Source organism: Tinamus guttatus, unplaced genomic scaffold (genome assembly GCF_059628265.1).
Source record: "Tinamus guttatus ecotype Peru unplaced genomic scaffold, ASM5962826v1 Tinamus_guttatus_pri_ptg000548l, whole genome shotgun sequence".
NCBI lineage: Eukaryota > Metazoa > Chordata > Aves > Tinamiformes > Tinamidae > Tinamus > Tinamus guttatus.
Genome location: NW_028289082.1, coordinates 359,738 through 380,744, shown reverse-complemented (window position 1 = coordinate 380,744; position 21,007 = coordinate 359,738). Strand labels below are relative to the sequence as shown.

The window sequence follows — 21,007 nt, the reverse complement described above, 5'->3', positions numbered from 1 at the left end:
AAGGCATCGGAGGGCCTAGTTTGAAAGAAGAAAAAAAAAGAGAGAGAGAAGGAATAAAATAATAAAATTAAGATGCCCAGAATCCCCGCTTGGTGACTGTTTGCTGGCTTCAGCAGCCTCTGCAATTATTTGCAGATTGCAGAATTGCCTGGTGGCTCCTGGTATATGATCGCTTTTTAGCAGAAAACTCTTTTCTACGTCTGCCCAGCTTTCCCACAGCAATTTGTATTTGTTGCAAATACATTTTACAGACTGAAAAAAAAAAAAAAAAAGGAGAGAGAGAGAGAATTTGAGGAAGGCTGACAGGAAAATAGAGCATGCATGGAAGAAAGCAGATGGCAAAAAGGAAATGGGGGCCTCCAAAAGGAAGGACCGGTAGGATAAAGGAAGGAGAGGGCTGTGCCAGGACTGGAGAAGTAAGAGGGACTATGATGGAAGAGACATTCTGGAGAAAAACAGGGCAGAAGGGAGAAAGAAAAAAAAAAAAAAAAAAAAAAGACTGAGGGGTTGTTTAGAAAATGTGCTTTTTTTTTTTTTTTCAGGAGCCACAGCTCCATGCTGGGCCATTTTATTCCTTCTAATAATAAAGGAAGAAGGATGTAAAGTGGGATGAAGTGGAAAAATCTTGGGTCTATGAGTAAAGGAAAAGGTGAAATGGCAAATAAATGGGAGAGGTGGAACCGCGACTCTGCATTTTCATGATCTTGGGAATGATGATTGAGAATCTCATGTGTCATCCAGAGGAATTATTGGAATGACAAAATGCTCTTCAAAAGTTTTTTTTTTTTTTTTTTTATGAAAATACTTATGGGAACATTAAAATGCTTTGTTTTGATCCAGCTCAATTTTATTGCATCTTTCTCCTGTTTTGACACAGGTGTCATGGGAAATGTAACTCTTCAGCCTTGCAAACTGGATTGCATTTCCACAGCCATGCTAATTTTCCAGAAACCAAATTTTCTTCTGGAAATTCGTTTTCAGGGCATGTTTCCAAGCAGCACGTGTTTCCAAAACTGCACAGACATCACTAGGACATTTTTTCTGGGGGGTTTTATCAGTGTTCTCAGCCTGGCTAGAACCACAACAAAAACTATCTCCAGAGAGGCAGCTTTTACTTCTGCTTCGTGTCAGAAGGCAGAAGTGGAAAGACACTAAAAAAAGAAAAAAAAAAAAGTCATGTTAGCCATACTCAGTTATCAAAAATGTTTTGGTCTGTAGGGTTCAGTTTCAATTTTGGACTCACAGCGACAGTCTGGAGAAGTTCTTATTTTTTCTCTAGTAGTGCTTGGATTTCCAGAAATGGCTCGATTTGCCTCTGTGTTGTGTGTCAAAGTGGGCTGAGGGGAACCGTGTGAGACATTTGAGGTCTGTGTTTATTCTGGTGAAAGAAGGCAGTGGAAGCAAATTGGTAGAGGAAGCACAGAATCCAGACAATTTGATCACATTAAGAATCACAGACCTCAATCACATTAAAAAAAAAAATCGAAGACCTGAATTATATCCTGTGGAGCACTGACAAGTTCAGTCATTCCAAAATTACTGACTATGGAAGTATGAGATTTACTGTAAAATTAAAACAAAAACCAAAAAATTTACTTTTTTGCACTGTTTGCATCCCTTCCGTTTTGATGTATTTTTTTTTCCTTCTGATCTCCATACTGCCAATTTGTTTCACTGCTTCAGGTTTTCCTCGATGTCTCAGAAATTGTTTACCTATTATTAACATAAGCCAAAATACTCTTGTCTTTACTTGGCCTCCACAAGCAGCATGAAATAACACAAAGTTTGTAAATCTGGACAAGACCGTGGTGTTTGCATTGCTTCCAATATGCATCACGCTTAAGATGGATTGTTCTCTTGTGTGAGTCTGGTGTTTTCTTTACCTCAGGGTTTAGCACTGCTGATATTTTTAAGGTCAGTGCTGGATCCTCTCTCAGCTCTGCAAGGTGATCTTCTGGCTACTGGTTCTCAGAAATTAATTATAAAAACCTGGAGAGTCATGTTGTGAGGAGAGGGGACATTTCTTCTGACCAAGGAACTAGCTTCAGCTGCTCTGCTTGTTTTTTACTGGATAGGGGTGATTTTCAGAGGATGAGAGCTAAGTGTGCTCTGGAAACTAAGGTCTTCTGAGGCTTCTTGAGATTAACATTAATTGATATAGTCATTTTTTCTATTAGTTGTCTTTACAATCTTTCCCTGCATACAGATTGGAGTTTGAGAGGAGCACTGTAGGAAGCATGGCTATGAGCTTAGTTGCAAAAAAAGGAAGAGTTGTTTCCACTGAAAACACTAGCTTTTCAAAGAAAAATGAAAAATTCCCATCCAAAATAGATGTTGCTGATGAAAAGAAAGAGGAGGAAGGAAGATGAGAGAGAATCACCCAAAATGTTTGAATTTCCTAGCAAAGCGAGCCCTCTTTTCAGCAACGGTATCTGATAGCTCAAAGCACCCAGGTGGCCAACAGGCACTCTGGGGAGCTGTCACTTACCCCATGCACATCCTAGCCATGCTCAAAAACAGCTTGTGCTCCTCTGAGGGACCTTGGCACAACCCCAGCACAGCTCCGTAGTCGCAGGGCAGCAGCAAAGACCTCCCATTCATGGTGGGAAGGCTCTTTCTTTGACTCATTGCTATTAAGCCATCAAACTGGCACTCAGCCTATGCAAACTGAGCTGATATCTGACTTTCCTGACAGCACCACGGAGCCAAGGCGTATTTGGCTCACCATCAAAGCCTTTGGGCTGTTAGCACTATCTGCAAAGCAGCCACTCTTAGCAGCTCCAGCGACTACGCTGTGCTGTACAGAATTACTCATGATCTAACTTGATCAAATGGGCCAAAAAAAGTATTACCAGCATGTTTTTTAGTTTTTTCCAGTGGGGTGGCAGACTAAGAGACGGGAAGAGTCACTTTCATCATGAGACAGCAAGTCTTGCTGGCTTAAGCAGAGAGAGCTTTTCTTCTGGCTCACTTAAGTGTGCAGTATTTCTCGATACGTATGCTGGGAAATGGATAAGAGGGACATAAAATTCTTCAGCATTTGAAACCCTACTGCCTTGCTTTATTTGTTCTTTGCCTTTCCTCTTTTCTCTCTCAGTCCTTTTGTTTGTGTTTTTTTTTTATTTGAACTTTTTCAAATGCTTCAAGATCAAAACTTTATTTTTATTTATTTATTTATTTTTGGATACATACCCACGCTGTGCTTGGAAATGCTTATACACTGTCTTCTATTTTTCAAAGCTGAAGTGTGACCACTGCATTATTTTACCTCCAGAAAGGGTAGGACCTTCCACATGGAGATCTTGCAGCAGGCACCTTTCATGTCGCAGTAGCTCTGTGAGAGAAGGTTTTGAACATCTACCTGCTGAAACATGCCTGACATGACTGCGCCATTGCATGCACTGCAGATCTATTAGGGTCCGCAATCTGCGACCTGAAAATATTTCTGTTGGCAGAAATAATTAATCTTAGGGAAAAGGCATCCATTAACCTGATAAGAGGCTGAAGGCCAAGGCCAAGGAGGGAGGGAGTTGCTAGATGATTGTGGCCTTCTCTCCGTTCAGAGTTGCTCACATCCAGGTTGAAAAAAAGGGAACGCTCCACCTGCACAAGCTATTTTAACACTTCCAAGCATCCTCCCTAGAGCCTGACCCCACACACAGGAGCGGTTGATGCTCTGCTGAAACCTCTCATTGATCTCCCAGTTCCTCCTCACAGACCCACAGGGAACTGCTCTCATCTTCGGTTTGCAAAGCTGCAGTTCCCTTCTCTTCTCCCCTCCCACCCTGGCCTTTCTCATCCGACCTCGCTAATAAATCTCCAGGCCGAGGAGCAGACGGGCCCTGCGCACACAAAACCCGACTTGCCCCCGAGACCCGTTATCTCGTGATGACAAAGGGCCAGTCTGGCTCCCTCGCTCGGGGAGTTGTTTGAAAAGGTCACACAGAGACAGTGGCTTGACAGTCTGTTTTGAAAACTATATTTAGACCGTCCATCCCTCTTGCTGCATTAATAAGGCTGTGTACAAGCTAAAACATGTCCACAGCCAATGTTCTTTTTTTTTTTTGGTGCTGTCTTTTGGTTTGGTGTTTCTTTTTTTTTCTTGCGTGCTGATCTTCTTCATAAGTTTTGATCTGCCCTAAAATAGCTCCCAATTTCTGCTTCAGTAGCCATGAGCACGCAGAGCACATGTGAACGGTTGCACAGCCTCTCATAGAGCGGCACCGGCACAACCCGGACATGCAAACACCGCGACTCAGCTCCCCTGAGCCTCTGCTTGTAGATATCTGCACCAGACTGGTGTTAACAGCATAAATACCAGCAGCAGCTCTGCTTGCATGCGCCTGGAAGACTATTTTTTCCATGACAAAACAGAGGCTGGGCCAATACGTCTGGAATAAAAGTGAGATGTTAGGGTAGCGGACAGGCTCTCAGGGCCACTTGCAACCTAATTGGGTTGCAAGTGAAATGGGCAACAGGAAGGCACTGAGAATCAGTTCTGTGGTCTGGAGAGAAATGTAAAATTTATCAAGGTCAATGTAATTCAAAATTTATCAAGGTCAATATATCATGTTCAATATATCATGTTCTATATATCATGTTCTATATATCGAAGTCAATATATTAAGGTCAAAATATCAAGGTTAGAGGAAGGGAAGGACAGTTCCGGTAAGATTTTAATAGCGTGAACTGAGGAAACGACAGGGCATTATTGATGCTGAGTGGAGAATGGCTTTGAGATTTGAATGTGGTGTCGCAGGTGGGTCTGCAAGGCACGGTGCGTAAAGGGGAAGTCAGGAGCATCTAGAGCACGTGTTAGATCCTAGCAGTGGACTCACGTAGCAGGAACATAGATGACTGCCTTTTTCAATCAGAAAAAAAAAAAGCTCTCATCTTTCTGAGAGAAATCCCAGAGCCACCTTAGGAAATATTGCCACAGCCATTTTTGTTTACCACCATGTAAAATTGACGCCAAAACTGACAGTTTATTTATGACTTTTCTAATTCCACACAAACCTTTTTGTTTTTATTTCTGTATTTTTTTCACTATTGACTCAGTAGCTCTTGTGGAAATGGAGGTCTGGAGTGCTTTGACAGTTTGGTGAATCACTGCTTGTCCTCCAAGAAGAGGTTGGAAAATGGGGTTGGTGGAAAGCTTGGATTTGGAGGAACTGAGGAACAGTCAAATGCCCTGTGCAGGCTGGGATTGAAGCACCATGATGTACACCTGACTGTGCATCCATGACTGAATTCAATTGTGTTGCTTCTTCTTTTAGGTGACTTCACCGTGGTTGCACTGTATGACTTTGCTTCCTCAAGTGACCGTGACCTGGAGCTGGTCAAGGGGGACAGACTCCAAGTCCTCTCTAAGTAAGTAACTTGTTGATAGAAGGAGCTCAAAGACATGCATGGTCAGGCCAGAAAGCGGGGGGGACCTTGGAGCTGGACACTAATGAGCATCTCACCAGAGTCATGCCTATTTCTCAGCTCTAATCTAGATGTCGAGAGTGACTCTGGCCACTCTGCTCTCTTTCTCCAAGATGGAGAAAGTGACACACTACTGCTTTCCTTGGGTTATAGACACTTTGGGATCAGGCAGTGTCCCTGCCTGAGCACCACTGGGACCTTCTTCACCAGAGCCCAGGTCTGCCAGGGCGTGTGGGTGCAGAAGTAGCGTAAATAACAACAATCTGATGTTTCATATTTTGTGCTGATCGTGCTTTTGCAAAGGATGTGGGTTGGGCGTAGTCAGAGGAAAGGACAGAGTCTAGCCAGAGAGGTACATGGTTTCATTTCATTTTCTTCTTCTAAGACTTATGAGAGGAGAGGCTGGCAGTCCATTTGCCTCGTCCATAATTAGGTGGAGGTGGCCATTGATGGTCCCTTTGCCCTGGAGCAGCCTGCTCAGAAGGGCCACTCCATCCTTGACTGCTGTGAGCTTCTGAGGTGACATTTGGCAGCCAGACACAGTGGGCTGAGACCACTCAGCTAGGGTAGAGAAGCCAGAGAATCCATCGGGTGAGAATAGCTTCTAATTTCAGCCAATGGCAAGACTGGGTCACTTACAGGAGAGCAAAGCAGTGATATATCCAGCAAGTAGAGGGAGGAACAGAAAGGAGGAGCCCTCATGTCCTTGTGCAAGAGACAAAATAAATCTGCAGGAGCCCAGTTTTCCTACTTACTTGCTGCACTTAATAGAGGTACCTTAGTTTGGGTTCATATTCAATTCCTGTGCACTGAAGGAAAGACAACAGAAGTAACTGAAAGATTATCTGTTGTTTTTCTCAGCAGTCTTCAACATAGTGGTGGTCCTAGAAAACTGAAAGGGGCCTGCAGAGTAGATCCATAGGGAAAACACTCATAAATCACAATGATCTTCCTCAATGAGAACTGGCCCGCTCGCTTTGCTCTTAGAAGCCCAGAAACCTGCCGTCTCTGTAGCCTTGATCTTGACCTGTCATGAAATCTTCTCACACTTTCCCTTCTCCTTGGTTTTCAGTGAGGGAGACTGGTGGCTGGCAAAATCCCTCAGCAGTGGAAAGAAAGGCTACATCCCCAGTAACTTCGTTGCACAGGCAGACAGCTTGGAAGAGGAAAAGTAAGTGTGTAAGCTTGCAAATGGTGAGCATTGATTGATACCAGGTTTTCCCTTCTGAAAGAGACCCGTCTCAACAGGAAAAACTTCCCTTGCCAGCATGAAGTAGTCTCTTCTATGCTGGAAGGCGAGGGACCTTTCATCATCCATGATGACACTGCCCAAAAGTTTAGGAGAAGTTTTAAGTGCAGTGAGGATGCAGAGCAGGAAGTATTGGATTGCTATTGGGAAACTGGCCAAAGATTCATGTCCCACTGACTTCATCAACCATTAAAAAAAAAAAAAGTGTCTGGGTGAAAGAACATGTGTTGTAATTACACTGGCAAATTAACAGTATCGGGCCCCTTCTATGGTGCTGAGGCTGACAGATAAAGGATCTGTCTTGCTTTCAATTTCCTCTTTAAAGGACCTCATCATCAGTGAATTGAGTGCACAGAAATGTAGTTGGGGCATCAATGCTCTTTGCAGGCAGAGGGTACGTTTTTGTGGCTGTGGACACACCATCCTCTGCCTCCAGGTTATGTATTTATTTTGTACACATCCTGCCTGGGTTGGGCTCAAGGCTTGGTCTCTCACCAGAGGAGCTGGGGGTCCTCGTGTGCTTTGGGGTCCACGCTTACAGTTCCCTCATGCAAGGATACTGTGCAGACAGTCTACTGTCTAGGTTGTGGAGCAACCTTAAAGCAGCTAAAGTCTACTGCAAAGAGTCAATTACTGGCCCTTTCCAGCAGATAAAACTATTTGCTGATAAAAATAACCCTCAATTTTAGGGTATGATGGTAAAAGAAAAAGAACTAACTAGAAAGAATTTACTTTTTTTCAGAGCTTTTTCTTTTTTCCTGTTCAATGACGATTCTACATTTTCCATCTCCCAGGTGGTATTTTAAAACTCTGAGCAGAAAAGACGCTGAACGGCTGCTCTTGGCTCCTGGCAACCAAGTCGGCTCTTTTCTTGTTAGAGAGAGTGAAACCAACAAAGGTGAGATCCGCAAAAGGAGAGTGTCAGACTTATTACTGACACTGCTTGGAAAACCTTTCCTGAGTTCAGCTGTGCCCATGTTTCTATGGAGTTTCCTGGAAATGATGGGAGAAAATAACTCCTGCCAGATTCAAGAGGGCTGTAGAAGTGAGCTGAGTATTTCAAGAGTAAAGATTTGGCCACGTTGTTACCCTTATTTCTAGTCTGGGCTGTGGTAAAGGTGACTCCTGTGACTGTACATCATTACAAAGAAACAGGCACACAAATAGCTTTCCAAAACACTGATTAATGAGTTTTCTTCTCTTGTTCTCCATGAGGAAATACTACTTTTTTAGGGAGGCAAGTAGAGGTGCTTGTTGGCACTTTTGAGGAAACATTTGTTCTGTTCCCAGCAGAAACTTGCAAAATTTTGGAGAAAGTTTTGGGGAGAATATTTTCCAGAGGAAATATTTATTCCCTGACAGTGTGTAGCAAGGGGAGCTAATGCAAATAGAGGTTTTTGTTTGTTTGTTTGTTTGTTTTTTAAGGAGACTGTATCAGCAGAGGTGGCCATCATTTTCGGTTTCTCACCATATGAGCTTGTCTGTCTTTTGAGCACGCAACCCAGTGAGGACAGAAAAGGCAAAGGATTGAGGCCATCTCTTTTATATAGTCATTAACCCTAGTGCTTAATAACTATGTAACTGCATCTTCTTTGTTCTGTTGATCTGCAGACAGTCTGGAAGTTGGGTTAAATTTTCCCTTGGGGATTTTCCCTTGTTTCACTTTTGGTTTGTGCGTGAGGCTTGGACAGAGGTGGGGTCCTGAGATTCAATGAGGAGTAGGCAGGCTAGACCTGGGCTCCAATGTCCTGTTTTTGCAGTCTAGAAACAGATTTAGCAGGAAGCATGTGATATCCTGTATTAGCAGCATATGTGAAAGTCCCCTCTTAATCCTAAAGGGTCAGAAATCAGCTTCTGCTGTGAGAAGCAAGTGTTATCTCTGATTTTTTTTTTTTTTGATATTCAGTGTTCTATCTCAAGAAATATGCAGCTATTGCTTCAAACACCTAGTCTTTCTCCAAAACATTCTATGAATTAATCTTCTGTCCACATACCGGTAGTGCCTTAGACTTCCTCAATGACCATGGTTACACTGTTTGATCTATCTCAGTCACAGTTTCCTACACTGTAAAAGCAAAGAAGAAAAGAAAAAGAAAAAAAAAAGAAAGAAAAAAAAGCCCTCACCTCCAAGCTGTGAAGCTACATTTGCTAATACAGAGCAGAATGACCCACAAAAAGATGTTCAGATCAGTGCCATGAAATTAACCTTCGAACCTCAGAGGTTGTTCTTGATTTTCTTCTTACAATTGTATATCTTCATTCCCTTAGCACATTATGAACAGCATTTGACCTTCATGGGCCATCATGGAGTGGAGTTATGGCAACTGCTTCACTAGCTGCATGCTGTGGAGGGTTGTTGTCTCATCGGAGGTGCATTCTGCATTCTGCACCCTGCATAAGTGCACCACCTTGTCACAGGCCACCCTAGGCATCACAGGTGTGTCATCTTGCTTGCAGTTAAAGATACTACAGTTCTGCAAACCTGGGGGATTTTCTGTCAGCCAACATTTAGCAGGGACCACGAAAGGCACATTCAGCATCCCTGGGTTCCTGGTTAGGAGAGCGTGGGAATCAGATCAGCAGTGAAGTCCTCAGCAGGGAGCTAGCGTTACTGAAGATGCTGGAAATAAACAGATGTTTCCTTGAAGTTATAACCATTCTGCAGGAACGCAGTCGCACAGCTAGGCTGAGTCACCAGCTCCTGGCTAGCAGTAAGACTGACGGTGCTCCCGGCAGGAGGGTCCATGCCACAGTATCCTGTTGAGATCTTGGGTTTCTCACCCCAAGTCAGTGAAGCAGTGGATGCTGGAATATGGCATCACTCTCAGTCCTGGACTCTTCAGGATTTCATTCTCTGCAGAAGGGGACACAGGGTGCAAAGGAGTTATCTTGATCACAACAACAGCACTCGGTACCATACCACACTCTGTACAAATAGTAAGGAGTTAAGAAAACCAAGGGGCCTTCAGAGATAAAGGATCGTAAATACTCAATCTGACATATAGAAATCAAAATGTAAGTATCTTCACACATGGTAGTTTTCTGAGATCTTATTGTAGGTAATGGGGTTTGATTTGCTTGACAAAACTTGAACATCTTAAAGACTTTGAGATGCCCCATGATGTCCTGCCTAGCTCCAGGTGCTCCACCAGAGAGGGTGGTCTCACACTGTCCTTGCCTATGTGGATGTCCCAGAGTATCTTGAGTGGTAGGAAACACCCACGTTTAGGTGATTGAATCAGCCCTAGGTATGTGAATGTGGAGTTGAATCTGACCCACAAGACAGGCAAACCTCCTTGGTTTGTCTGGTTCCACTTAACTTTATTCACTTGCCGTTGTCACTGAGAGAAGAGAAAGCTGAAACTTTTCTGTCTTCTTTTAAAATTAGGAGAATGTCAGAGCCTGGTCTCTCCAGAAAAAAAAAAAAAAAAAAAAAAAAAAAAAAGAATAGCCTCCAAATGACTGCATGTACTTGAAGAAAAGAGTTAGAATCTCCCAGATCCTGCTTATAAAGACTTATAAACAGTACAGCAGAGCAAATGTCTACATTTGCTTTTTCTAGAGTTGCTTTTCTTCTGTTTTTGTTTTTTGTTTTTTTTATTTTGTTTTGTTTTGTTTTGTGCAATCAGGACAAGGAATGATTTCCAGTCACTGTAGGAAACTGCGGTGACTTGCAGTAAGAATTGGTTCTGTGATGGAGAAATGCCGGTCAGTGAGCATGACATGTTAGCAAACTTCCCCCTCGCATGAAGTATTAGGGTTTCAGAGGCGTCGTGGAATGTCCCGCTCCTGCTTATGATCCTACATGACAGATACGTATATTTTAGCACATGTAACTTTGCCTTTCCAAACACTAAAAAGGCAGCCTATCAGTCCAGGTGACATATTAGACTTTGAACAGCCCAGCAGGCTTACAACAACTTACTCCGGAAATAGGATCCAGACAAAGGGAGCAGAAAAAAGAAGACACTGTGAAGTTGTATTGAAACGTGCAGTGAAATAGGCTTGAGGCTGCTGTGCTGTAGCAACATCTAGTGCTGTTTTTGTGTGTAAAAGCCCATGGTTGGGGTTAAAACCCACTCTAAGAAGAGAAAAACAGATCAGAGTGGCAGATCCTTAGGTAGCTCTTTTAAAATGAAAAGGCCCCTAAATCTCTTGTGAGCTGCAGCTCCTTAATGACTTTAAGAGAGTCATTGATGGTTCTATCTGGAGATTCACTAATGATGTTTGGATTGCCGTATCTCTCCCTTGGGGCTGCTAGTTGTTGCACAGGCAGCCAACACTCAATAAAGTCCCAACAGGTCCACTAGGAGAGAAGGAATTTTGTAGCTTGGTAGGACTTGCCCTGGGATCTGCAGGGATTCAATACTGTTACAGTCTGCAACTGTGGAGCAAAAAGGAGTTAGCTGGTCCCTGTGTCAGGCATTGCTTGTCCTCACAGTTCCTTCTTCTGCTCTTTGCCCAGGTGCCTATTCTTTGTCAGTGAAAGACCGTGACACTTCTCATGGGGACATCATCAAACACTACAGGATACGCACCTTAGATGGTGGCGGGTATTACATCTCCCCCAGGACTGCTTTTTCCAGCCTGCCACGGCTAATCCATCATTACTGCCGTAAGTTGAATTCCCTAATGGATCTATCTCCTCGCAGAAGGTGAATGTGTGGGCAGGGCAAGGACAGGGTCACCAGTTACCATTGCTCCATCCACACCCATGGGCAAGGTGCCCTATTCCAAGCTGAACTTGGGCACTCAGTCTGATCTTTCCCTGAGGGCAAGCTCTGTACCACACAGCTATTTCTCCAGTGGGAAAAAAAAATGGAGTGAATGCTGAAGGGAAATGCAGGAGGCAGGATTTGGAGAGACTGGGCAGAGATAATCTGCTCATATATGCCTCTCCTTGAGTTTTTTCCTTGAAGTTGGTCTATACTGGGTGCCTTGATCCCTGTGACTGAAACGGCTGTGGTGTGAATGTAGAGGCATCCCATGGATTTTTCCAAGCACATGGATGGAGGAGCAGGTTAGATGTCGGTCTGAAGAGTCGGCCCATCCTACTGACCTCCTGTGCTTTCTCCTCTCACAGAGAAGGGTGATGGCTTGTGTCATAGACTCACGGCTCCCTGCATATCTCTGGTTCCCCAGAGACCCTGGGCACAGGACGAATGGGAGATCCCACGGGAGTCTCTGAAACTTGTGAAGAAACTTGGCTGCGGGCAGTTTGGAGAAGTGTGGATGGGTAAGCACAAGGCACTCCATTCCAGAAAAGAAACATGCAACCTTGAGATGGAAAACCCGCTTTCTCTAAGACAAGACTTACCTGGATCTGGGAACCCTAAACTATGAAAACATACTTTATGGATGCACATGTGGGAGCAATGCTAGAGGTCCTTGTGAAGGATCAGAAAGGTAGTGCTTGTACAGACCAGTAGTTCAACATGGGTTTCATAGGTTAATTACCTGCAAGAGATGCCAAAGAATACTCATTTCCTATGGCATGCACTCACATTTCTGCTCAGAGATCCTGGGTGTGAATGTGGGATCCTAAATGGCACACAGCAGGATACTCAGCTGACACTCTCCCACCTTCTCTGCTTCCTTGAGACTCTGTCCCCCTGCAGAGCCTGCCCCACTAACCCAGCCCTGCATCCCTTACGAGTCCTTGCACATTGCTGGTTCGTGGAAGATGAAGTGGGACATAGCCTCTTTCGCCATGTTTTGTGGTTACCTGTTGCCTTGGGAATTTAGACAGTACATAAGACTAGATAGAGTCTACCTCTTGACTGCAAAATCCTGACAGGAGCAGCAACAACTCCTTATGAACCCATGCGCATTGGCAGCTGTGCTGTGTGTCTCTTTACTGCTCTCATCTCTGCTTGTTGCCAGCCCTATTGCTACTGTCACTCAGATTTACCACTCACTTCTTGCTGGCACATTAAAAACCATTGATCTCTGAGCCTTTCTCATCAGCTGCTCTGGAAGGGGATCCACAAAGTTTGCCTTCTTCCCCTACATACACACAGCACGGCAAAGCCACCAGCCAAATGCCCTTAGTGTCTTGGTCTCCAGCCCTGCTGAGCTGAACGGCAACATGCATGGGGAAATGTTTCCCACTCCCCAAAGCACAGGTCCCTCAAGACACCTCTGAGACCCGTTAGGAACAATGCCGAGCACATTCCGACCCTCTTCCCTGGCACTTCTTTCCACTTTCTTGCTGTGCTTTTCTGCTCTTAAATCTACAGACTCCTGTATTCCTTATTGCACACCACAAGAGAGCCTAAAAAGAGTCCAAAATTCCTCATTGTATCATTGTCTCCCTGCAGGCTACTACAAGAACAACATCAAGGTGGCTGTGAAGACCATGAAGGAGGGCAGCACAGATCCTGAAGCCTTCTTGGCAGAGGCAAACTTGATGAAAAGGCTCCGGCATAACAAACTTGTCCGGCTCTATGCGGTAGTCACCAAGCAGCCAATCTACATTGTCACAGAGTACATGGTCAATGGTAAGAAGCTTTTTGGTTGGGTTTTCTAGAAAAGAGCTCACATCAATGAGCTGACAAGTACTACCTTGCCTAATGTGGAGAGGACTCTCAGATCTGAAAGAAGAAAGATTAAGAGGTTGTTTCCAGTATTGGAATTTTTTTCCGCAATCATCAACTCCTGCCTTTTGTGATCTCTATTTTTTAAGCCCCTTTGCAAAATGGTGATGTTCCATTTGAACATCAGCATGGTTTCTGTCGGAACTTTGCTTCTCATTTTTAATTCCTTTATGGTGAAAAAGTTATTTCTTTTACCACTCTTGCCTATGAGGCTTTGAGTGAAGAACACAGGATTTTGCAAAAGGTCGGAGTGGGGAGGGGGAAATTGGCTGCATTTGGGATCTTTCCTAATGGAAGATGCTCTTAGGGATGGTTGCTCCTTGGGTTTTGTCTAGGCTGCCGGTAGATTTTTTGCTTATATTCAGTGAAGGATCAGGGAAAGTAAATTCATACAGTTTTCCATAAGAGTGGCAACAGCCTCTCTTCTTTTGTAGGATGTTTGCTGGATTACTTGAAGACAGACGAAGGAAGTCAACTCAGTCTCCCGAAACTTATTGATATGTCTGCTCAGGTTAGTGAACAGACACTGGGGAATGGGCTTTAGACACGATTTGTTATTTTCCCAGGGAAATTCTTGCAATTTTAAAGTGTGTGTGTGTCAGAGCATCAGTTTCATGGAGAAAAACAGCACCTCCTGGTGTGCTGTCTGAGGATTTCTCCCTCAGCACTTTTACCTAATACGGATGTCAGCTTGGCATTGCTCTCCCTTCTTTAGTTAACCCTCTGAGGAACTTAAGTGACGCGCTGGAGGTGATTTTTTTTTCTGTCTTACTGAGCAGGAAATAGTTTTGTTTCTCTTGTTACCAAAAGAAGAGAAATCTCAACAAAAAGACTTTCGATGTGGGTACGTACTGGCTTTCAGCAGGTCTTCCCTTCTGACGATTAGGCACAAAGGATGATCTGTCTATCAAATCCAGAAATATTGCTCCTCACGAGAACAAACTTTTGCCTTAGTAGGGTTACTTCCCTCCCAGCTTCCCCAGGGCAATAAATGTCAAAGTTATCTTTTCAATCCAGCAGGACATCTGAACTCAAAAAGCTGGGGAAGCTGAGACACAGAGTAGCAGCATCTTGGCAATGAGCTATACATGGAGGATGAGACTGGCAAAATCCCTTTTCTTTGGTCCTGGACAGCTGTTGCCAGTGTTGTTGGACTGAGTACAGTTAAGCTAATTTTGGGAATGCTGAATGTAACAAGAGTCAGTGTCACGGCTGAGTACAGCTGTCTTGAGGTACAGGTCTGGAACGTACCCACCACAAGACCACCCAGCCTCTCTGGGCCAAAGCCAGCTGAGCAAAGACTGTGAAAAGTTGATTTCTGCCATCATACAGTTGTTATAAAGTGCGTTAAAGAGCAGGGAATCTTAAGGTTTCAGCAAATGTTGTTTGATAGTGAAAATTTTTGCTTCTTATTTTCCCCAGAGGCAAAACATTTTAATGCCCTACATTATTTTTTTTAAAAAAATCTTTTTATTCTGACCCCCATTAATGTTGTGGAGGAGCATATTTGAGTATTTTTCCTCTTCATTACTGATAAAACTTGCCATTTTTTAGCTTGATAGGTTACAGAGCCAAATGCAGCCTCTCTGTTTAAATTTCTTTTCTTGTTCACTTCTTTCTTTTTTCCACTTTTTTAAAATTTTGCTCTTTCATCTCTTCTTTCCTTTTCATTCCCATGTTATTTTGTTCTCCTGAACAAAATACACAATGGCTTGTGGTTTGTTTTGATTTCCTGATGATAAGCAGAGGGGGTCCAAATTCATCTATGTTACAGAACTTTGGGCTTGTAGAAGAGAGTTAAACCAGAGAACGTGCAAGGAGGTATTAATATGGAAAAAGAAAACATCAAAGCCAGGGTAATCTGAACTCAATTGCAGCTACAGGCATGACCCAAAAAGCTCTGTAGCAAAGCCAATGTGGCATCCAGATTTGAGGAACAGACAGCAGAAGTTACAAGTCGCAGTGAATTTATTTAACAGAGTTTATAACCATTTTGAGCACCTGGAATAACAAAGTATCTCTGGGCAGGTGTGTGCAAGCATTTGGGGAGTGGATCCTGGTGGCCTTAGGGAACAGGGTTATAAAGGTTTGTCAACAACCTGTCTACAGGAACCTGTCTACAGGGCTATGGTGTCCAGGAGACACCTGCTTCTGGGCATCCTTTGAAGATGAGCACCCAAACCTCCTCTCTGAATTCAGATAATACAACGTGAGCTGGCCAGAAGCTTTAGGCCTGTCCCCCAAAACCTGTGGAGACATTGACCTGTGGAGGTGTCAGTCTGAAGGCCACCTTGCATCACTCCGTCACCATCCTCCCATCATGAATCTCCCATGATGCAGCAGTATTCAAAAAAAATCTCTCGATATCTTTGGGAGGAGGAGGAGGAGGGAAGTTTCTTGAACTATTTCACAATCTGTTTACTTGCGGTGTCTTGACGACACCATGGCCCCAAAAGCGCCTGGCCCGCTAAGAGCACAGTTTCGGATTCAATACCATCCTCGGGAGTTAAAATTAGCAATTAGTTCTGAGGTGATGCACTTGATCCTGTGGTCATTTTTGAGGGCACATGCTCAAATGCAGTCTGGGCTGATACGAACCCATTTCTGGGTTCTATCTCATTAACATCAGGACAGGAAATGACATCAATTCTTCCATTTTCCACTGCAGCAAACATCACTTGCGCTGAATGGGTGTTGACACAGGTTAGAAACTCAGCATTGGAAAGTATGTGTTAGTATCCTGTTTAAAACCACATGCAAGCAAAGATGCTGATATTAATCTGTATGGAGTGGAAAATTGCTTTGCCTTCACCTGCAGACACAGGAAAGCTTAAATAGGTGATAACTATTATTATTAGCAGGAAACACATATATCCACCCAGCCTCTGATAAAAGCCTGTCCCAAACTTGAGGTTTAATGGATATAGAAACTGCTCATTCTCCCTCTGCTAAGTCCCTCAGTGCTTGTCAATAAAAGATCATTGCCATCCCTTCCAGGGGCTCATGATGTGCTAGATACCTCCACAGCATTGCTCCCTGCTCCAAGATGAGAGAGTCAAAAAAAAAAATTAAATCCCTTCCAAAGTAAATTTTCTGCAGTGCCTGAAGAAGGCAGTGAGCGCCCATGATAAGAGATTTGTGCAGGGATCTGCCTTCTATCCCAGTCATATCCCAATGGATGGCTGTGTTTTCTGCTTCATGTAACTATCAGAGAGGAGGTTGTGGAAGAATATCTATCTGTCTTAGATCTGAAATTTTCTACCGTGACCATTGGACTGATGCACTCCTTGAACTTTTTTGGTTTTTAATGCATATATTTAGTCTGAAATGTTTATGATTAAAACCCCAACCATAAGGGAGAATCTTGTGGCAGAAACTGGGAATCCAGTAATGTGGGTTCAGGTTTGCTTCAACTTTCTGCATCTAATTGAGGAATGTCTCAAAGCTGTAACTCCTGAGCAAAACTGAGAGTAGTGTTTCTGTTATGCTTGACCTGACTGTTTAAAGCTTTTAGAGGCAGGATGCATGTTGGTAGATCTGCAAGCATGCAGGCATACATGGCCAGTATCCATCCATCTATCTATCTATTAATCTATCTATTCATCTAGCTATCTATGTATCTATCAAGCATCTATCTATTCTCCATCCATGGAGCATGTTGGGAGGCCCATATACATGCTGGCAACCCTACACACATCATTTATACGTGTGTGCTTGTCAAGATGTATATGGCCAACATGTGATCTCAGGAAAGTGTATGGATTAAGACAGGGCCCTTCCTTCTCTTTCAGGTGGCAGAAGGAATGGCATACATCGAGCGGATGAACTTCATCCACCGCGACCTGAGAGCCGCCAACATCCTCGTCTCGGAGACACTTTGCTGCAAAATTGCTGATTTTGGCCTGGCCCGGATCATCGAGAATGAATACTTGGCTCAAGAAGGTGGGTGTAGTTCCCAGCATTGCCTCATTGACACAGCCCTTTAGCTGGGCTTCCCTTTACGTGCAATCCTCCTGCTGAATCTCAGGTTCTGTTAACAGAGATATTTGATGGCTATTAAAGCAGCTCTCTGCCTGTGCTTGCGTGCTAATAGTGAGTCTGGAGGGGAGGAAATAGCAGTGTCATCAAGTCACCGAGCACCTTGAGGGTGCAGAGGGAGCTGGAATGGCAGAGCTAGAACCGCAGACTCCAGGCATCCCAGTCAAGCTGAACTGAGGCAGATCCATCCTTCAATAACTGAGGGATAAGTATGATATTGTATAATAACTTATACGACACCTGTCTGCATTTGGAGCTTGGCAGGTGTCTCTGAGGGCAACAGTGAACCTGGAATATCTTTAAAAAATATCTTTAAAAAAGAAAGCAAACCCCAACTTCCTACTTGTTAATGTGATATGTCCTTATAAGTCCACCTGCAAAGACAAGCTGGGGCTGCTGGTTTTCTCTGAACTGGTGAGGGACAAGGCAGTGTGGCCAGGAGACGTCACGGTGAGCTGTTTCGGTTGACCCAGACGTTCTTTTACGGCCATTTGACAGCAGGGTTAAGTCAAATTCTTCCAGCGACAATTTTTTTCCACGTATTTAGAGGTGAGTTATGAGAACGTCATTCAGATTGCTAAGATCCTTTATACAGGATCAGAAAAATGAGCAAAAATGAATGAAATTAAACAATTTAGTATAAGAGGCTCTTACCAAAATTTTTCAGTCTTTGGATACTGGCCTTCCTCCAAAAGTAAGATGAAGACTTCTAATACCGAAAATTCTGATAAGGAACATTTCCAGGGAAAGGAAATTGAAGAGACTTTTTTTCCTTTTCTTCTTCAAAAACATCCTTTTCAATCTGGTGTTCTCAAAATACTTTATGATACAAAATGTGCCTATTTCAACATGAAATATTATTTCAAAATGGAAAAAAAAAAAACCCTCACAAATGTCATTTGTGAAATGTCATAAGGGCTATCTTGAGATTACTGGAACTTGTTTAGGGAGTTTTTATCCTTAGAGTAGTTCTGGTGAAATCAGTAGAATTTTTAAGATATTCATAAAATCGACATTTCCAGTGGAAAATAGTTTCTATCAGCTCGTTTCCAGATAGTTTTAATCTTAAATAACAACTGCCCCTTATCTTCTTTGAACAATTTTGACTTCATAGATAGAATTTCCTAATCTTATCTGTCTGCTTGTCAAAAATACGACATGCAAGAACAAAGGCACTTATTTCATGCACTGCATTTGGGCTTTTAGTATGGCAAGGAGATATATAAAGAAAAATGTTGTTTTGGTGCAGTCTTTAACATATTCAGTTCCTACAAAGCAAGATAGACTTTTTTAATCTTAGCAAAACTTAAATTGCAATATTATTGCAATTTAATTGATCACTGAAGTCTTCAGCATGTGCAACAAAATCTTAGTGGACAAAATGGGACTGTTTTAATTTATGCATGCATCTGTTAGAATTTATCTCTGTATGCATCTTTTGTGCACATTTGCTAAATACAGCCCCCTTTCAGTGAATGATTTTTATAAAGAATAAAATCTTACCATTGTTGGCTTCTAATAGACCTATCTTGGGAATTTACTTTACAATGGCACAGACACATACTCTGGGCTAGAGAAACCTACTGGCTACTAATGACTGGGCAATACTGGAGACACGATGGGTCTCTAAGGAGCCGCTCAGCTGCTCTGGTTGGCCATTGGGACTACAATTCCTGGGATCCATTTCGGAGATCCTATTGCAAAATGCATAAGAGATGTAAAGGTGGTACAAGTTTTCCAATTTTTGCAACTTTTTGCCCAGATCTTTTTTTTTAATATGGGTATTATTATGGGTATGATCTTGGGTGTTATCATAAAATATCGCTATTTCCTAATGCAATCACTTTTTTTTTTTTTTGGCTTCTTCATAACAATATCTATGTACATTTATAAGCATTGGCATGTGAAAGAGTCTTTTAAGATGAAAGAGCTTTGATTGCCCTAGAAGAATATCCAAGAAAAGCACAGAAATGCCATGCAGAAGAGACCTTGTAATGAAAGCAGGAAGCCAGCAGCAAATGCCTTGTTCTTGGCTACAGAAATGCTTTGCCTTAGAAATTTATCTTTATCCCCATAAGTCCACAGTGCCTTCAGTTATTTCTGCCATGATGTGTCAAGGCTCAGTTTTTGGGCGATCCTTTGCCAATAGGAATGCAAGGAGATGCATCACCTAAATGTCCTGTTTCCCTTTGCTTTATCCTGACAGGCGCCAAATTCCCTATTAAGTGGACAGCACCAGAGGCCATCAACTTTGGAGTTTTCACCATCAAATCCGACGTGTGGTCTTTTGGCATCCTTCTGACAGAAATCATAACCTACGGCAGGATCCCATACCCAGGTAATGCTGCGCTGCAAATTCCGGCTGAGCACAGAGGAGTTACAAAGGAGCTAATGCTGATTTATGCTTGGATGTGCACACAAATGTGCACACACATGTCCCTGTGTCCAGATTTCCTCTCCCAGGCTCCTGTGAGCCTTGGACATACCTGAGCAGGACGAAAGCCTTGGAGAGAGGTTGGGGGTGGAGAAGGGAAGCACAACCCTGCAGAAGGGACCATGTTCAGCTGCTTTTTGGCAGCACAGTTGCAGGCTGGTGCTGTCACAGAGCTGGACATGAGCCAGACATCATCCCAGTGGCACTAAATAATTCTTGTGGGGCTGCCTTTCTCTCTAGGGATGACCAACCCCGAGGTGATTCGCAACCTGGAGCGGGGCTACCGCATGCCCTGCCCGGACATGTGCCCCAGCGAACTCTACAACATCATCCTGAAATGCTGGCGAACCAGGCCGGAGGAGCGTCCCACCTTCGAGTACCTGCAGTCAGTCCTCGAGGACTTCTACACGGCCACGGAGCAGCAGTACGAGCCGGAGCCTGACCAGTAACCCAGGTGCCACCAGCAGCTGGGGACCAAGGCAGAGGAAACCCATCAGCCCACTGGGCCCATCCAGAGAGCCGTCGATGGTCCTTTTCTGGCCCTTCTCTTTATCTTGCGGGTTGCCACGGGATGCACTTGGAGATGGGGAAGAGGAGGGACATACGGGAAGTGGATGCTGCCAGCTCGGTTGTTTTGCTGGAGACTAACGAGAAAGGTGGCTAATTGCTGGCACAGCTCCTTCCCCCGCAGCCTTGAGGGTCCATACCCATATCACAGTCATTACCCATTTGTTGCCTCCAAAAGACCCCTGTGCCCACCCCGCTGTGGTCCCTTGCAGCAAGGTGCTGCCGCAGGAAGAGGGGAACATGGTGATGCTAAGCCAAGGGCTCCACAACCTCTCCCCTGCCTTCAACACCGCTGCAAGGGAGCAAAACTACAGCCCCCTTCACCACATGGGCATGGGTGGAACGGTGTCCTCTCCATGCTGTTCCGGACCATGCCAAACCTCCAGACTCTGGAATACTCTTTCACACAGTGCCCCGTCCTCAGCCAACAATAAAGAGCAGGCTAAGGCCAAATGCTGCTTCTTTTTTGGGGTGTCCTGGCAAAAAAGGAGCACCCCCCCTTTGCCTTTCTGTCCCCGGGTTGCCAGCGATGGTGCTGCGGGTAATGGTTGGGGCGACTGGGGCTTCTCCTTAGCAGAAACTGAGAGATGATTCTTGGTGCGGCCACGAGATGTCCCTCCTTCCTCATGAATCCTGGAAAGGCTCCTGCTGCCCATCCAGAGAGGGGAGAAATGCAATAATAATAAAACTAAAGCA

At 44.0% G+C, this 21,007-nt stretch overlaps 1 protein-coding gene across 1 annotated transcript in view; it reads left to right on the top strand.

Annotated features, from left to right (window-relative positions):
• BLK (BLK proto-oncogene, Src family tyrosine kinase) overlaps positions 1 to 20,482 on the top strand; it is a 39,195-nt gene extending 18,713 nt beyond the window's left edge. Inside the window, exons 4-13 of the mRNA XM_088534356.1 lie at positions 5,277 to 5,370; positions 6,500 to 6,598; positions 7,471 to 7,574; positions 11,142 to 11,291; positions 11,760 to 11,912; positions 12,997 to 13,176; positions 13,707 to 13,783; positions 17,064 to 17,214; positions 19,517 to 19,648; positions 19,985 to 20,482. Coding sequence (XP_088390482.1) covers positions 5,277 to 5,370; positions 6,500 to 6,598; positions 7,471 to 7,574; positions 11,142 to 11,291; positions 11,760 to 11,912; positions 12,997 to 13,176; positions 13,707 to 13,783; positions 17,064 to 17,214; positions 19,517 to 19,648; positions 19,985 to 20,193 — 1,349 coding nt within the window. The 3' untranslated portion in view covers positions 20,194 to 20,482. The remainder of the gene's footprint in view (positions 1 to 5,276; positions 5,371 to 6,499; positions 6,599 to 7,470; positions 7,575 to 11,141; positions 11,292 to 11,759; positions 11,913 to 12,996; positions 13,177 to 13,706; positions 13,784 to 17,063; positions 17,215 to 19,516; positions 19,649 to 19,984) is intronic.
• The last annotated feature ends 525 nt before the right edge of the window (positions 20,483 to 21,007 follow it).